We start from the raw sequence: 17,489 nt of genomic DNA, 5'->3' as shown, positions 1-17,489 counted from the left end.
GGGGAATCAGTAACTGCACGTGTACAGCCTGATCCTGAGAAATGCTGATCACTCATAACTCCCACTGACTTTCAGCTCCTGTTGACTTCAATGGGAAATATGACTGATCAGCATATTTTAGGATATAACCTTTAATGATCAAAAATAAGGACCGGCAAAATGATCCTGCACACTTGACAGTGAAGCAATTTCACCTTCATCTGTTCTATTACATTCTGGTTAGGTTCTTAAACCACACTCATCACCATGGTACTTGAGTGCCTAGTAAAGACAGCCCTTCAAATCAGTGTTTTTCAAACTGTAGTTCTGTCCTTTTCCGGGAAGACTCATACTCCTCCCCCCCCCCCCCCCAAAATGAGGAGAAAAGGGAATGTCCATTTTTATTACAGTTTTATTAAGGCCAGAACCCATTATTGAATAGTTCAGGATCAGGAGTAATGTTATGCCTGTAAGGGGACAAGAGAAACAAAATTGGGCTGTAACAGGGACTAGGGTACGTTGCATTGCAGTTGTGTAAACTGCATTTGTTCAAGCAAGGGCATGTCTAATCCAACAGCAGCCCATGTCTGTCATAGGGGTTATTTCTCAACCCTCGTCTTCCTGAATTTTAAAGCAGTTTTAAAGATTTGCTTTCTGTGTTGTGTTCTTAGGCTGTACACAAAAGAGAGAAAGACTATGTCAGAATTGGAACCAAATGTGTTCTACAAATATGTATGAATAACTCAAATATGCATGATCCTGAAAAGTGTTTCATCCACTGTGCTGGGGCAGGGGACAAAGGAATTTAAACAGGTAACCACTTCAGATCTAAGGTGAATAAAAAATGCTGAGAGGAAACAAGAGTTTTCTCACAATGCTAGAAATCACCAAAATGTGCATACCTTGCATTTTATAATTTTCTTTTGATATAATTAAGATGAATATGTATTAAATTATGTTAAACTAAAAAGAAAATCATAAGCTGTATGTTAGAAAAATTCTTTCTCCAAAATATTCTGGACGTGAAATTAAATGTGTGTATATATATTTTTAAGTGATGTAGTTTTGGGTACACTATTCAAAAATGCCTAAGTCTCATTGAAAGTCAATGGGACTCAAGCTCCTAAGTCACTTAGGTGCTTTTGAACTTTTATCAATTAAATAGGTTTACTAAAGAATAACCCCTCAGGATAGCAATAATAAATGTGCATCAGTAAAATTTATAAAGTTTCTACTGCACATATTGAGTACACAAATTTCATATGGTGATAACTTTTTGTGTAATAGGCTACCAATATTTTCTTGAAAAACCCTGCCATGTTAGCAGATGTTGATGCTGCAGGAAAAGGGTTAATTGTGCTCTGAACTATTAAGGCAGATTGTTCTTTATTTCAGTGGTTCTCAAACTTGGGCCGCCGTTTGTTCAGGGAAAGCCCCTGGTGGGCCAGGCCGGTTTGTTTACCTGCCGGGTCCGCAGGTTTGGCCAATCGCGGCTGCCACTAGCCGCGGTTCACCGCTCCAGGCCAAGGGGGGCTGCAGGAAGCTGCGAGGGCTGAGGGATGTGCTGGCCGCCCTTCCTGCAGTCCCCATTGGCCTGGAGCGGTGAACTGCGGCCAGTGGGAGTCGCGATTGGCCGAACCTGCGGACCCGGCAGGTAAACAAACCAGCCTGGCCCACCAGGGGCTTTCCCTGAACAAGCGGCGGCCTAAGTTTGAGAACCACTGCTTTATTTCACCTCTATATAAGGGAGGTTGGAATTGTGCTCTCTCTCAAGAGGATCTGGTATATGGGCTGAGCAGCCCTGAAGTAGGAACCCTAGGAGCAACCAAACCTGGGGAGAAAGCTTGAGCTGAATTCTTATATTTCTGGTTGTTAATACAGCCAAGCCTCAGGAAAGAGGAGAGGGGTCTTTGTATTAATGCAAGTTGGAAAATGCCCTTACTTACACTTTAAATCAAAATATTTTTTTCCCAAACAAAGCAAAGATATTGCTATATTTATGCTAAGTCTATGTCTCATACTTCATTCATTTTTCAGCCATTCTTTCGTATTCAAATTGTGTGATTAGAATTTTTTTTTTACAGATGGGCAAATTTTTTTTTCCAGTAACTCAGAAAAAATGAAAATTTTGCTCATACATTCCATATGAGGTGCACATAAATTCTAGCCACATTAGTCAGAAAAAATGATAGCAAAATGACTGCAGATTAATAATACCTTTGTCTGATGCTCTGTAGAAGTTATAAACTATTGATTTTTGCCTGTGCATTACTGAAATTGTTTTGTGATCTTAAGGATAGAGCTCATTCTGTCACTATCATTACAACATAAGAAAAATACTAATCCTGCATGACCTACTAACACAAGAGAGTAATGTTTATGAGCAATTATTTTGCTCCCGAGTATTCATAGCTTTTCTTACTTGGCAAAACTCAGATTTCATCCCTCATGAAAATTCAATGTCTCAACATTTTATTTCCTTCTGAATTAGGAGAAAAAGGTGAAACATCAAAATTTTTCACAGAATGGAAGGTTCCAAAAATAATTGATTCAAAAATGTCAAAATGTTTATTTTCAATATTTCTGGATTAAACTGTTTCATTCTAGTTTGTGGAACCAAATTGAAACATTTTTGTTTCAAATCAGTTCAGCATTAAGCTAGATCTGTGTATGGTGCTCTGGTACCTCTAGAGAACTGCACTTCAGGTGCTTCTTGCCCACACTCTTCCCTATAGGCCAGGCTTCTTGGCTAGACTACATCTCCCATGATGCAGTGCAGTTATGTGACTCCCATGATTCACCAAGTACCTCAATCAGAGAGGAGACCATGGTGCATCATGGGACATGTAGTCTGACAAAGGAGAAACTGCATTTTACATTGAAAAATAATTTCAATGGAAAATTCCCGACCAACTCTAGTCAATAGCAATCTAGCCAGAGCAGAGGCAGTCATTCAAGGTACAGCATTTCAAATTATATGGCACATGAACAGTGTTAGAATTACAAGAATAAAGACACAGGACCAAATTCATCTGCTGTAACTCCATTTACAGCAGGGATGAATTGGCCCCCAAAGGGTAGATACTTGGTAGAGAGGGCTGTAGTCTACAGAAGTCAGGGGGGAAATGTAACAGTAAATCAGGTTGGGAATGTGTTCCTATGGTAACTAAATACACCATATTTTCTGGTAATATATCAAAATGAAAAAGCAAGAAGTAACAGCAGACTGTAGTAATAGAACACTCAAACATTAATTCTTTCTAGTTTCATCTAAGTCAGCCTACAGTGATGTTTAATACTGAATGCTAAAACCAACACGCATCCAGAACCAGAAGAAAAAAGCCTCTGTTTAATGTGGAAGCAGAAAGGGAAAGGTAAAACCAATAAAAACATTTCGATTGCTGTAGTACTTTGCTTTCAGCACAAAAAGTTGAGTCTGCAGTAAGAGCAAGAACTGTAGTAGAGGATGTCACCTACTGAGGCAAATATGAAAATCTAGGCTTACAGAAGGAAGATCCAGAATCTACAGCAGGAGAAGGATGGGACATTATTTCTCCTGTAGCAAATGGACAGAAGGCTAATGCCTGTAGTAAAAGAAGTCTGCAGAGAGAGAAGATGACTGAGATATGAGGCAAAGGAACAGGCTAATGTAAGGAAGAAAGGGAGAATGTTCTGATCTTGAACACAATAACTTTGGAGCAGAGAGAGACCAAATGAAAAATCAAGGTTGGAAGGAGACGAACAGGGATTTAAAATTGAATACCCATTCTCTCAGCTCAGAAAAGGCAATGGCAAAAAGGCTTTCAAGCAATCTTTGGCCAATGCACAGGGGAAGACACTAGTCCAATAGAAACGTAAGTGGGCTAGCAAAGTACAGAAATCCTCTTTTTGCATTTTGGATTTCCCATGCCTGTTCACCAGTCAGCTAATCAGAATTAAAGCCATATCCAATTAACAATAGCAAAGACATTCAGAGTAGTGTAACAGCCACCATTTTGGCTGACCCCAGGGATTAGGCCAGGGATTTACACAGATAGAAATTTACAGCTTTAGCTAAAGAGCCAGGCTTTGTAGCTAGGAAATGGGAGAAACTTGCCTCTTTTCTGGTTCAGGCACCAAGCAGGACATGTAACACACACTAACCAATGGGTTGCATAGGCTAGTGATCACTATTACTTCCTCACTAATAAGCTTATGACACATCACTCCAACTCTAACATGGACTCTGTCCTTCAAACCCCACAAAAGAGGTCTCTTCTATGGTCACAGTTGATAACTGCCTCAGCTCAGTACTGGGCACCCAGTCTTATGGATCTCAGTAGGCCAAGTCCTTCCAGTCCTTCACTAAGGATTGGGGTTCTCCGTGGACCAGAGGTTCTGTCCATTTGCTGAATCAGGAAGAACGCCCTGACCTAGTTTAAAACCAAAACCCATTTTTGTCTCTTAGTCACTGGAGAATCCAGTCTGAACTAGTATATGCATATCTCTCCAAGGTGGTGGCTTCAAAGGGCTGATAGTGGAGGAAGTTCATTAGCATCCCCTTCTTACTAGAGAAGGTACACACAATGACACATACACAGTTGCATTTCTAATTCAGTGGATCCCAAAGGAATTAACCCTAAATCAATAAGGTTTATCTTAATTCCATAAGGTTTGTCCAGGATATTACAGGAGATTGTCTCCGTCACATTTATAGCCTAAAATATGTAAGTGAGACATCTGCTTTGTTGCTGAAAAATTTGATCCTCCCCACACACTCCCTTACATCTGCACAAGAAGCAGAGAATTACCTGCATGAGGTAGAAGAATTAATAGCTCTTCATGTTTTCACTATGTATGCTGTTGTTGGAGATAGACAGTTGGGGGATAGTGACACCGCTCAATTGTTGTTAGGGATCCCCCCTTCTGAATTTTCCCCAGGGGCACTGATTTCCTAGTCTTGTATTCTGTTACACAAGTTTAAGAGGCACCCTCCCTTCTTCCCTACTTTCTTTCCCTGTTCTTCTGCCCCATGTTATAATCTAAGATATTAATATTGTTCTATATTTTTATTGGGTCAGAAGCCACTCAGGATTTACACCTTCACATCATGCCATCAACAAGTGCTATTCTTATTAAAGTGTGTCAATGTGCAGGAATAGCATGTTATCATGATGTACAAATGCAAATGATTTATTTGAAATGTTTAAGTTTCATTGACTTCGGAAAAATGTCTAATATTTTCCCTATATGTGGAATGACAAATATTAAATCTTAAGTCAGGTGCCCAGAATTTCATATGCATAGAAATTATTTGCATTACAGTAGTATAGGCCCTAGACAGGATCAAGGGCCCATTGGGCTAGATACCCATAAGACAGTCCCTGCCCTGAAGAACTTCAATCTAAATTACATGCAAAAAAGTTCAGATGAATGTCAAGGTTGCAGAATCAAGTCCTCAAAAGTTAGGAAATGGCAGCATTAAGGTGCAAATGCATATATCCAAGAAATGTGAAATGTGATTTGTTCTTAGGGGGGAAAAGGTGACAAAAATGAAAGTTTAGCTGTTTCATCAAAGTTTATCTTGAAGGGGATTTTTCCCAGTTTTCCAATGAAAACCCCCAAAATTTTGTCAAGTAGATATTTCCCACAGAAATCTGTTTTGACAAAAAAGTTACTTTGATCCAAAAAATATCTAGAATTAAATATTTCAACCAGGTCTATATGTGCATTATGAAAGTGGTACAATCTTTAATAAAATGTTCACAATATTTTTTCAACAGGAACCCTCTAGTCCTTCTCTCTTCAACTTGGGGTTCCAATCTCTGTTTCTCATCCCTAGGTTTGGGATGAGATGGCTATCATTCCTGGACATGCTGCTCTCAGCCTCCCAGTTAGTCCTCTGTGTCAGACCTCTGTAAATCCAAATCTAGAGTGCCAGATGCACATGATCTGATCAACCAGTGCTTAATGCACTGAAGAAATGAGCCTCCTTTTCATACATATCATATAACTAGTGTTGGCATTATCCTAGTGACATTCAGTAGTGTTTTGATACATAGTATGTGGCTATATACTTCCCATATAGTACAAATACTGATAATATAATAAAGTGGGAAATGATCTGTTTGGCAAGTGAGGCTAACAAAAATAAATGTCCAAGCACCAGGAAGCCTCTGCAGCATTATAGTGGAAACATGAATAAATTAGGAGACATGCTAATATTTTCCTGGATGAGTCACTAACAATATGTGTGAATGGTGAGGGACTGAGAGTATTGGGGGATCTCCAGCAATTCATTTGGCCACAACTCTGAGACAGCACTCTCTATGCAAAGAAAAGACATTTTACCTCTATGATGGCTTGTTACTGGCTTCATTTATAAAAAGAGCTATAAATTATTATGAAAAATGTCAAATGTCCAGTTCTGTGATGTTAATGGTTCATGAGGGGAATGAGAGGAATGCAAGTACCATTCCAGTCATTTAATTGCAAGAATCTTTTTTTTATTTTATTTTATGGCTGAGGGTTGGTTAACTTAAATATAAGTCTAGTGATTCTTGTTATTCTGCTCTAAAAAACGTAAGTGATTTTAAACAGCCACTTAGCTATAGACCCATCAAAGAAGCCTCCAATTAGCAAGTCATACTGAAGATAAATTCAAATCTTTGCAAATAGTTATAATCACAGCTCACCAAATTTGCTTCAGCTCTGCGCTTGCCTTGTAGTAGTAATGGAGCTGGTCTGTAATTACAAAGGTGTTAATTTCAGCATTGTGTGTACCCTTTTCTTTTACTAGATTGGCACGAACATTTCACACTCACGTGTGTGCTGTAATTGGAACAAACTGCAACAACCGAGCTCTTTGTAGCCATTGCTTAGCCCCTCCATTTAAAATTCCCAAGCCACACTTCTGCCTCCCAAGCTGCCTTTGAAGGCAGATTTATATGTTTTAAGCACAATTCAAGCATATTGCGGGCACAGCAGGAGATTGTAAACAATCAGAAACTGAATAGGGGCACTCCTCAGCATCCCAGTGTGGCAGAGGCTAAAAACCACCTGCATTTAAGTGTTTACACCCTATGCACGATATGGATGTTTCATGATTGTTATTAAATGTTATTCAGGAACATCATTTAGAACATAGCATAGTGTACTTGGGTAACATAAAGGGCTTTTCACGTAGGTCAGTCTGCTACATTGAAGACAGGGATTATTCCCTTACTTTTGAGACAGTCATGCAGTTTTTTATCATCCTCACATTCCATATGTCACAGTTCATCAAAATACATCTCAGGCACTGCACAATTCAGAAAATCATGAAATAAGAATCTTCTGCTTTGATCTAAATTCCAAACTGATTACACCTTTCTACATCTTGAAGGGCTTTCTGTTTGTAAAATATCAATTAAATAAACATGGGAAGAAAATTAGATTTAATAATTACTACTTTTAAGACTCACTTCCTTGATCTCAGATGGCCCAGAATTAATACAATGACAAAGTTGCTGGCAGAAAAAATACTACATTTTCTACAGCCCTTATAAATCCCACAAAAATCAACCATAGTATTGCCAAGTGGTAGTAGATGTCAGGGCCTTGCAAGTTAGCTTCCCATGGCAGGAAAAATCACCTATACAGAATCTGTGTATTGTGTTAGTGAAACTTGTTCACTTGCACTATATACTGAAGAACTTGTACTGTAAGAGTGTGTGTGTGTGTGTGTGTGTGTGTGTGTAATTGATGGCGCATGACATATCATGGTAGCATACATTAACAATAGCATTTTACCTGCTGCAGCACCGTTGATATGTATTTTACATTTTAAACTTTGTTTTTATGTTCCATTAGCGTTAGGGTTAGATTATGCCAAGGCCAGAGGAATGAGATACAAGGAACTATAAGGGAAATTTTTTATTTTTGCCATTGTTTTCTCCTATGCCATCTTGGATTCCCCTTAACAGCAACCAGGAATCCATGTTTGGCATCCTTCTTCCCCATCCTCTGTTACCTTTGGTGCCTTTTCTGTCTAAAGGCAGGAAACCGGCAGGTCACCTGACTGGGAGTCTGCTCAGCAACTAGGACAGTATATAAGACCAGCTCACCAGTTATGTTAGGAGGGGCTGCCTGTCTGGGAGGTAGCAAGTGCTGCTGCTCACCTTGAAGAGTAGGCCTAGGACCACACTAAGGGTTGTCGGGAGGGTACATGCCTGCATGCAAGAATGAGCTGTCACCCGCCGTTCTGATCCTTCTCATATATCCACCCACGACGATGCAGGGAAGAAGAGCTGCAAGAAGAGCAAGAACAGAGCATCCATCAGCCTGTGCCAGAAGGTCCTGTCTTCCTTCCTGCCGAGTCCTCTGGACCTGGAACTGGAGCCAGTCCCATCGTGACAGTGCCATTGGTTAAAGCTGCAGGATATGGTAGAGACCCAACATCTTTCTTTCTACCTAGCCTAATCTGGGTGTAGCCTTGCGTTAGGGCTTCAAGCCCTCCTCTGTTATAGCCAGTGCCTGTTATGTTTTTGGCCACCTGTTTGGTTGTATTTTGGGAGTCCTGAGTGTTTTGTTTAATACTTTACCTTGTTATACTTACCTGAGCTTACCTTTACCTTAACTGTTAATAAAACCTGTTCTTGTTTGCACCTTATCCTTTTGTTAGTTCTCTTTGGGGAGCAGAGGCCCCAATGAAAGACGCGGGATAGGGAAGATACCTGAAATCGGTCCTTTGGCCAAGTATAAAATCCAGCCAACAGAACCAGGAAAGGAAAGGTTTTTTCCTTTGCAGACATACTTAAATTTCATAGGCAGTAAGTAATGGAAACCCATAAAGCCACTTTGGTGAAAACACATATAGCTTAAGTTGCTGCTGAATGTAGCACAGGTCATTTCATGTTAATAAACTATGCTCCTCTTTTTATTGTGTGTAAACTGATCACATAGAACTTTGAAACATTGAAACAGGGGGAAATATATAAATATTGTTAAAAGCATGTTGGACCACAGAACCATATTTCTGTGGCACGGATGGAATAAACTGCAATTACCTTTCAACTTAAAATAAATATTAGGTTTGTGAAAGTAGCAATGTGAAATCCCTCATGAACACAGATCTGAGGTTTATCCTACCTTTTATTTTCACTAGAGTGTGGATTTTTGCTAGAAAACCACAGGCAACTTTGGTTTGTGGTATGTTTGAGCTAATTAAAGGTAAATAAATAGATAAAATAAGGAGAAATATTCAATTACATATAATGAGAGAACAGAGTGAATGTGAATGCTGCTTAGTATTAAATTACTTTCAGTCTTTTAAAAAAAAATCTGGATAGATTCAAGAAGTAAAGTAAGACTGAGGGAAAATATAAATTAATCAATAACACACTTCTCCGATAGAATGTTTTTGACTACCACAGATCTACTCATAGACTTTAAGGTCAGAGGGGACCATCATGATCATCTAGTCTGTAATAGGCTCATCAGGGCCGGCTCCAGGGTTTTGGCCACCCCAAGCAGCCAAAAAAAAAAACAAAACTCACGATCGCGATCTGCAGCGGCAATTCGGCGGAAGGTCCTTCGCTCCGAGCGGGAGTGAGGGACCGTCCGCCGAATTGCCGCCGAATAGCTGGACCTGCCGCCCCTCTCCATAGTGGCCGCCCCAAGCACCTGCTTGTCAAGCTGGTGCCTGGAGCCGGCCCTGAGGCCCATACCCTTTGGCTCAGTTATTGAAGTCCTCAAATCTTGATTTAAAGACTTCAAGTTCCAGAGATTCCACTATTTACTCTAGTTCAAACCAGCAAATGACCTGTGCCCCATGCTGCAGCAGGGCCGCCCAGAGGGGGGGGGGCAAGTGGGGCAATTTGCCCCAGACCCCAGACTCCGCAGGGGCCCCACGAGCCCTGGCCCGGCGGCGGTCCGGGTCTTCGGCGGCGGGTGGCCCTTCAGTGCTGCCGAAGAGGCGGAGCGACTGAAGGGCTCTCCGCCACCAAAATGCCACCGAAGACCCGGACCGCCGCCGGGTGAGTACAAGCACCGCAGCTCCCCCGCTTTGCCCCAGGCCCCCTGAATCCTCTGGGCGGCCTGTGCTGCAGAAGAAGGTGGGGGGGAAAAACAATCTGACCTAGGGGGAAATTCCTTCCCAATGCAAAATATGGTGATCAGTTAGACCCTGCGCATGTGGGAAAGATGCACCAGCCAGACACCTGGGAAAGAATTCTCTGTATCACTCAAAGCCCACTCCATCTAGTGCCCCATCTCTGGCAGTTGAGATATTTGCCAATTGCAATCACAGATGGGCCATATGCCACTGTAGGCAATTTCATCATACCATCCCATCCATAATCTTGTCTAGCTCAGTCTTGAAAAAAGTTAGGTGTTTTTCCCCCCACTATTCCCCTTGGAAGGCTGTTCCAGGACTTCACTCCTCTGATGGTTGGAAATCTTCATCCATTTCAAGCCTAAACTTGCTGATGGCTTTTGTTCTTGTGCCAACACTGGCCTTTAACTCAAATAACTCCTCTCCTGCCCTGGTGTTTATCCCGCTGATGTATTTATAGAAAGTAATCATATCTCCTCTCATCCTTCATTTTGTTAAGCTAAACAAGCCAAACTCCTTAAATCTCATCTTGTAAGGTAGGGTCTCCATTCCTCTGATCATCCGAGTAGCCCTTCCCTGTACCTGCCTCAATCTGAATTCACCTTTTTTAACATGGGAGACCAGAACTGCACACCGTATTCCAGATGAGGATTCACCGGTACCTGGTATAAGCTTTTCGCACGGCTGCACCACATTGGCAGCTCAGAATCATCCTGTTATCGACCAATACATCCTTGTCTTTCTCCTCCTCTGTCACTTTCAACTGATACATCCCCAATTTATAGCAAAAATTCTTGTTGTTAGTCCATAAGTGAATGACCTTGCACTTCACCACTATTAAAATTCATCCCATTTCTATGACTCTAGTTTTCAAGATCATCCAAATCTTGTATGATATTCCGATCCTCCTCTCTACATCAGTTGGGTTTTTTTTCAAAGAAAGAGATCAGGCTGGTCTGGCCGATCTACTTTTTGTAAAACCATGTTGTATTTTATCCCAATTCCCAACTACCTCTATGTCCTTTACTACTGTCTCTTTCAAAAATTGTTCTAAAATCTTGCATACAAGTGAGATCAAATTAACAGGCCTGTAATTTCCCAGATCGCTTTTTTCCCCATTCTTAAATATAGGCTCTATATTTGCAATTCCCCAGTCATAGTATATGACCCTTGAGTTTACAGATTCATTAAAAATTCTTGCTATTGGGCTTGCAATTTCAAGTGCCAGTTTCTTTAATATTCTTGGATAGAGATTATCCAGGCCTTCCAATTTAGTCCCATTAAGATATTTGAATTTGGCTTCCACTTTGGATGCGGTAATTTCTACTTTAATATCCTCATTCCTATTAGTCACCCTGCCACTGCCCTAAGCTCCTCATTACCCTTATTAAATACTGAGGCAACGTATTCATTTAGGTGGGCCATACCTAGATTAGCTTTAAACTCCACCCCATCCTCAGTGCTTAGTGGTCCCACTTCTTCTTTCCTTGGTTTCTTTTTATTTATATGGCTAAAAAACCTTTTGCTATTGGTTTTAATTTCCTTTGCAAGGTCCAGCTCTGCTTGGCTTTTGGCAGTTTTCACTTTTCCCCTACGCTTTCTGCCCTCCAACACATAGCTTTCCTTGCTGATCCATCCCCTCTTCCATTCCATAAAACCAGTTATGTGCATATTTGGCACCCACCAACTGAATAATGTTAATGTGAGCAGACACAGCTTTCTGGAGTCTTTTTCTATGAAATGTGGCTTGTTCCTGCTTACTAATTCAGTGCTATGTTAATGAATGCCAACGAGACTATAGGCTGTATTTTAACTTTTTGTTTACTTCACTGGACTTGTGCTGAGAGAGCAGTAAGTGCCATTCCCATGGTATAGTGCTTACCACATGTACTTAAAAGGTCCATACTTACACAATTAATCACATTTTTCAAAATTATTTGCTTTCCCACATTCAACACAATAGGCCTTTGTTATATTTTACAGCTTCAGCTTAAAAGAAACATACTAGCTACTAAAACACTATAATGGCATAACTTTGGCCACAATAAATAGCTAAGTTTTAATATGTCTGGACTGCAACAGTCTCCTGATTATCCAAGATGGTGATGGATAAATCCCCACTGAAAATAGAGAATAAATAGGGAATGTAGTTGTGACTTTTTGTGAGGAAGGAAATGTACTGGAAAAGCTCAGCTGAGAGTTAGAGAAGATAATTAATTGTATAGCCATGGAGAAGATGGAAGAGGCCAAAATACTGAAACATCAGCAAAGGAAGATTCCAGCTAAACTGCAATGGAGGGGATGCTAGGCATGAGGAGTGGATCTGAGTGGCACAGCAAATCGGATATAATGGTAATCTGAGCCGGGCAGTGGTGACTGGGTTCATTTTTGTTTATATAGCAATTCAATAGCTATGTAAAGAGCTAAGAAGTGGGTCACTGGAGTGAAAAATTGACGGCAGTCTTGTTGATTTTGTTAGCATTTAACGATGGATGGTGACGGAGAATTGCTTGTGAGATCTGGTGGGAGCACAGCGTAACTTGGTATGGATGCAAGAATACTTAGAGTTATGGTATAAAAGCTCTAAGATTTTAAGCACCTCTGTGTGTATTTTGCAATGAACTATTGAACTGTTGATTTTAATTGGGCTATTGCTTGTGCTGATAGTGTGTGAAAAAGTAGGGGGAGAGGTTCATTGGCTAATTGGCTGTTTTTATGTGATGCTTCATTGTCCTAACTTCCATTTTTAGTATAAATTTCCACATGATGAATCTTCAGCTTCAGAGAACTATAATGGAAAGGAATCATGTAATTTGGAAGATGTGATACATACTGTATCTGGGGTCAGAGCTTATGCATGGAGTGCTAACCTACTGAGAATCTCAAATGCCAAATGGTTCATGTTGAGATTAAGACAACGTGGCACACTACACCAGGAGAATAGAGGTTTCATGAGTCATTTAGACTGGTTAGCATTCTACAAGCAGGAAGCTCAGGAATATCTACTGCAGGAATAGCCAACTGCCCTATAAATAATAAATATTATAGCATTGCACACAAATCACTCCAAACACTGCATTACGAGTGCTCTTAGCTATGTTGTATGGACCATTACTGTAGACTGTTGTATTACTTTTCTGATAAGTGTTGCTAACTCTCACAATATTTGGTGATTTTTGTAGAGCCTGAGCTCCAGGAGGCAAGTGATTAGGTGAGAATGTCATCTTTCTTTTTTTTGTAAGTAAGTTTCTATTCATCATGCTTGCAGATATCAGCTTGAAAATGTGACTCAACTGCACCCTAAAACCAGAAGGCAAACAAAGAGCAATCACAATTTACTTTTATTCACATTTTTGCATCTTATGATTCTTCAGCTCTTGGGTTAGCAGTACAGTAATGTGTGCTGCCCGGGATCTTAAAGTAATCCATGAACACACTTGAAAGGCTCATAGAGTTGTGGAATAGACAGTGGTATGTGATCACTCAGGACCACTTTCCTGCCTTAGATGTGACTCTGGGGACCATTCACATTTCTATCAAACCCAACATGCAATGGAATCTGTGTCACTGTATATCCTATGTGGCAAAGTTCCTCCTCTACCTTGGTGGGTCCTGCGCTTATTGGCGGATTTGCTCACCTCAGTGATCTTCCCCTCTGGTGGAACGCACAGTCTGGGTCAACTCCTCCTTTGTCTGATCAGGAGTTGGGAGGTTTGGGGGGAACCCAGGCCCGCCGTCTACTCCAGGTTCCAGCCCAGGGCCCTGTGGATTGCTGCTGTCTATAGTGCCTCCTGTAACAGCTGCATGACAGCTACAACTCCGTGGGCTACTTCCCCATGGCCTCCTCCAAACACCTTTTTATCCTCACCACAGGACCTTCCTCCTGGTGTCCGATAATGCTTGTACTCTTCAGTCCTCCAGCAGCACACCCTCTCACTCTCAGCTCCTTGCACCTCTTGTTCCCAGCTCCTCACACACACACCTCACTGACTAACTGGGAGGCTTTTAACTAGTTCCAGCCAGTCCTTGATTGGCTTCAGGTGTCCCAATCAATGTAGCTATCTCCACTGCCTTCTAGAAGGATCTTAATTGGCCCCAGGTGTCTTGATTAACCTGGAGCAACTGCCATTTGGTTACCATGGTACCAGGGATTTGTTTAGCCTGGGGCTAACATACCTGTTCCTCACTACTTTACTGTAGCCATCTGGCCTTGCCCCAACACACCTAGTATTATGTGAATCTGACATTTAGTGTCCCAGACACCATTATGTACACTAGAGCTGCCAAGAATTCATAGGGAAAGTGCCATGGAGGTTTCATATAGATCCACTGAACCTCAGGTTCATTTTAAGCTAGAGAGAGGAATTGCTTCATGAGAAGTGACGCATGGGACAAAGATATGAAGGCCCAATGTGTATTGAAAGATCTCATAGCACTAAGTGCCTTAACGTTCTTTCTTAAGTTTCAAAATCTGGTGGTATTTTGTTACTTACACAGCTCGATAGGTAGGAAAAATTATCAGACACCTACTAACCAGAGGCCAGTACAAAAAATGAGTAGGATGTAAGGCCCAAAATCAACCTGGTGATCAGAAGCCCAGCACCTCCTAGGGACTGAGAAGTTTGAGGATAATGGATTCCAATGAGTGTGCAATCCCTGTACCCCACTCAAGGGCTCTGTCTTTTGTATCCTCGTCTAGCTATGCAGGAGTCTGATATATTCATATTCTCTGGCTAGTTGTGGAGTATGACACATTTGAAGTCCTCTATCTATCTCTGACTGCTGGAAAGGAGATGGTACTTTCTTCTCCCCCTGCCTTCAATTGAGTGGTTTTTTTCAAGCCCTGCCCATACGATTTCATGTTGCTTTTCAAACAGAGAGACAAGGTGGGTGAGGTAATTACTGACACAGCTATAAGTACACTGCTTTACAAATAGGTTATATATGTAAATCCTTTGGGGTTTAGAGAGCATGGCCCTTTAAATCTTTTTCCTAAGGGGGAGGGGGAGAGTAAGAAAAAAGGAGGGAAACTCCAGGGGGCAGCACTGGAGCTCCAGGGAGAGGGAGAGGCAGCCTGCAGGCCCTGGAAAAGTGAAGCAGCAGAGAACCTGCCTGAAGCCTGGGAAGGACAGGGCCGATCGGGGACACCCCAGGACAGGAGCCAGGAGGAGCACTGTGCCAGGGAGGAATTGCCCGAGAAGGACAGGCCGGAGCTGGACCCAGTATCACTGCTGCCCAGAGCTGCATGGGGCTGTGAGACTGGGGCTTCTGACTCTGCATTGGGGACAAGGAGGGAGTTTGCTAGCTAGTTAAGTGGGGAGGTGGTCGCTCTGTATGGCTTTGTAGAGAGTGGCAGAAGAGGGCACCGGGGGGGGTTTGTTGGGGGAAAGTTCACTGGCGCTGAAGACAACCAGGAGCACCCAAGACTCACCACTGGACTGGAACTTTGCTCAGGACTTCTGAACTCTGTGTGCAGACACATTGCTCGGTGTCTGCCCTTCCAGACTGTGCTACCACTGGGCCTGTGGGGCCTTGGCTTGGATGCAGCCCTGTCTTACTGCTCCCCCTATATTTCCCCTTGTTGTTTTTCTCCTCTCATCCCTCTGTAAATAAATATTTCCCTTGTTATATCCACTGTACTTTTCCTGTGGGGGTGTGTGTTCACTCTGGGGGTTTGGAACAGGTGCCCCTGAGGTGGAAGGGATTTCTCCTGCTGCATTCCTGCGCACGCCTTCTCTTGGCCAGAGCTGCCTACAGAGCAGACTCCATCTTGGCCACGAGGGCGCTAAAATTACACTTGGTGGCCCTTACGGGGACTTTGCAGTACACACACACACACCCCTACATTGTGCACCCTGGGCTCTTCTTCACAGAGCAACGAAATTCCTGTGTGACTTTCATCTCAGTTTAAAAAAAAAAAAAATGGAGAGAGGATTATTAGAAGACCTGTGCCGAGGGGCACGAATCCCAGTAACCAAAGCTGTGCTGGTGGCGGGGTTCCCAGAAGAGATGGAACCAAATGAAATTGAGGAGAGCCTAGATGCAGCTGAAATACTGGGGAGAGTAAAGGTCCGCACCCGTATTTACAACCGCAAAGTGAAGGGCATGGTAGCACTATGTACTCACTCCAAGGAAACAGATCTTGATAAAGTGCCCAAAGAGGTGCAAGTAGAAGGTATTCCCTGGACAATTCTGGGGGCAGAGCGGTCCCCTCCTAGTGTGCCTGTGTCACTTGAGGTGGATTCTTTAGCGCAGAAATTGCAAGCTCTGATGGTGGATGAGAAGCGGACAAGAGAAGAATTAATTTTGGCATTAGGAGGGGCTCCAACACCTGCAGCACCCAGCCTGGTGGGATGGGCCAAAGAGCTGGGAAACACTCTCAAAGATGCATTGAGGCCGGTATATGAAAGCGCTCCATACAAGCAGTTACGTTCATTCTTGGGGGTGTCACCTGTACCCCCAGGGGAGGAGGATTACGAGACCTGGAGGGATTTTACGGTGCCACTTATTCAAGAGTGGGAATGCTCTGATGCTGAGAAGCGGAAACGTGTGCTTGAGAGTCTGAGGGGACCTGCCATGCGAATTATCCGAGCCCTGAAAGACTCACAACCAGCTGCCACAGTGCAAGACTATTTAACCACTCTTGAGAGTGTCTACGGTACTACTGATAGCAGTGAAGACCTGTATTATCGGTTCCGCCATACCTATCAGGAGCCCCACGAACGATTGTCAGATTTCATCAGGAGACTAGAGGATTTGCTACAGCAGGTAGTGCGGAAGGAGGGCATCCCCACCAAGCGCATTGATTCCGCTAGGTTGAACCAAATCCTTCGGGGCACCCGACAAGATGGGTTGATGTTGTGGCAACTGCAGCTGAGGGAGCAGGCCCAAAATCCACCCCCATTCCACAAGCTCATTCGAGAGATACGTGAAGAGGAGGAGCGATTGTTGCAAGTGGATGCAGTGGTGCAGCCGAAGATGGCAGGGAGTCGCACCACTACAGTGCTTGGAGAGATGGAAGATGCCCTGTCAGTGGCAGCAGCACTGAGAGATTTGACCCGAGAAGTGGCCATGATGAAGGCTCAGGGACATACTGTGCCATCCTCAAGAGGGGAAAGTAGCAGGAGGGGTGATAGCGAGCGAGAAGGTTTCTGTTATAACTGTGGGAGAGATGGTCACTATGCCTTGGACTGCTAAAACAAGACAGATCATGCAAGGGTATCTCAGATTGCAGCAGACCATTAGGAAGCTTCAGGGAAACACCAACAGGGCTTGGGGAAGGAGCAACCCAAGACCCTGAAATTCCAAAGCTCCCCAGAAAAAACCACAAACAGGGATTACATATATAATGTGTTTGTGAGTGTCATTGTCAGGATAAGGACCTACTGAGTGTGTGTGTGTGTGTGTGTGCGCGCGCGCGCGCATGCGCACGCAGTGG

The 17,489-nt window shown here is 42.7% G+C and overlaps 1 protein-coding gene across 1 annotated transcript; it reads left to right on the top strand.

The window, feature by feature from the left end:
* The first annotated feature begins 15,973 nt into the window (after positions 1–15,973).
* On the top strand, positions 15,974–17,248 carry LOC113406014 (paraneoplastic antigen Ma1 homolog). The gene has a single exon (XM_026647901.1). It carries the CDS (start codon positions 15,974–15,976, stop codon positions 17,246–17,248), a length of 1,275 nt encoding a protein of 424 aa, XP_026503686.1.
* Positions 17,249–17,489: the final 241 nt, after the last annotated feature.

Source organism: Terrapene carolina, unplaced genomic scaffold, assembly GCF_002925995.2.
Source record: "Terrapene carolina triunguis isolate 2854851 unplaced genomic scaffold, T_m_triunguis-2.0 Scaffold66, whole genome shotgun sequence".
Lineage (NCBI taxonomy): Eukaryota > Metazoa > Chordata > Testudines > Emydidae > Terrapene > Terrapene triunguis.
Note: the sequence above shows the minus strand (reverse complement) of the source record. Positions and strands in the feature narration are given on the sequence as shown.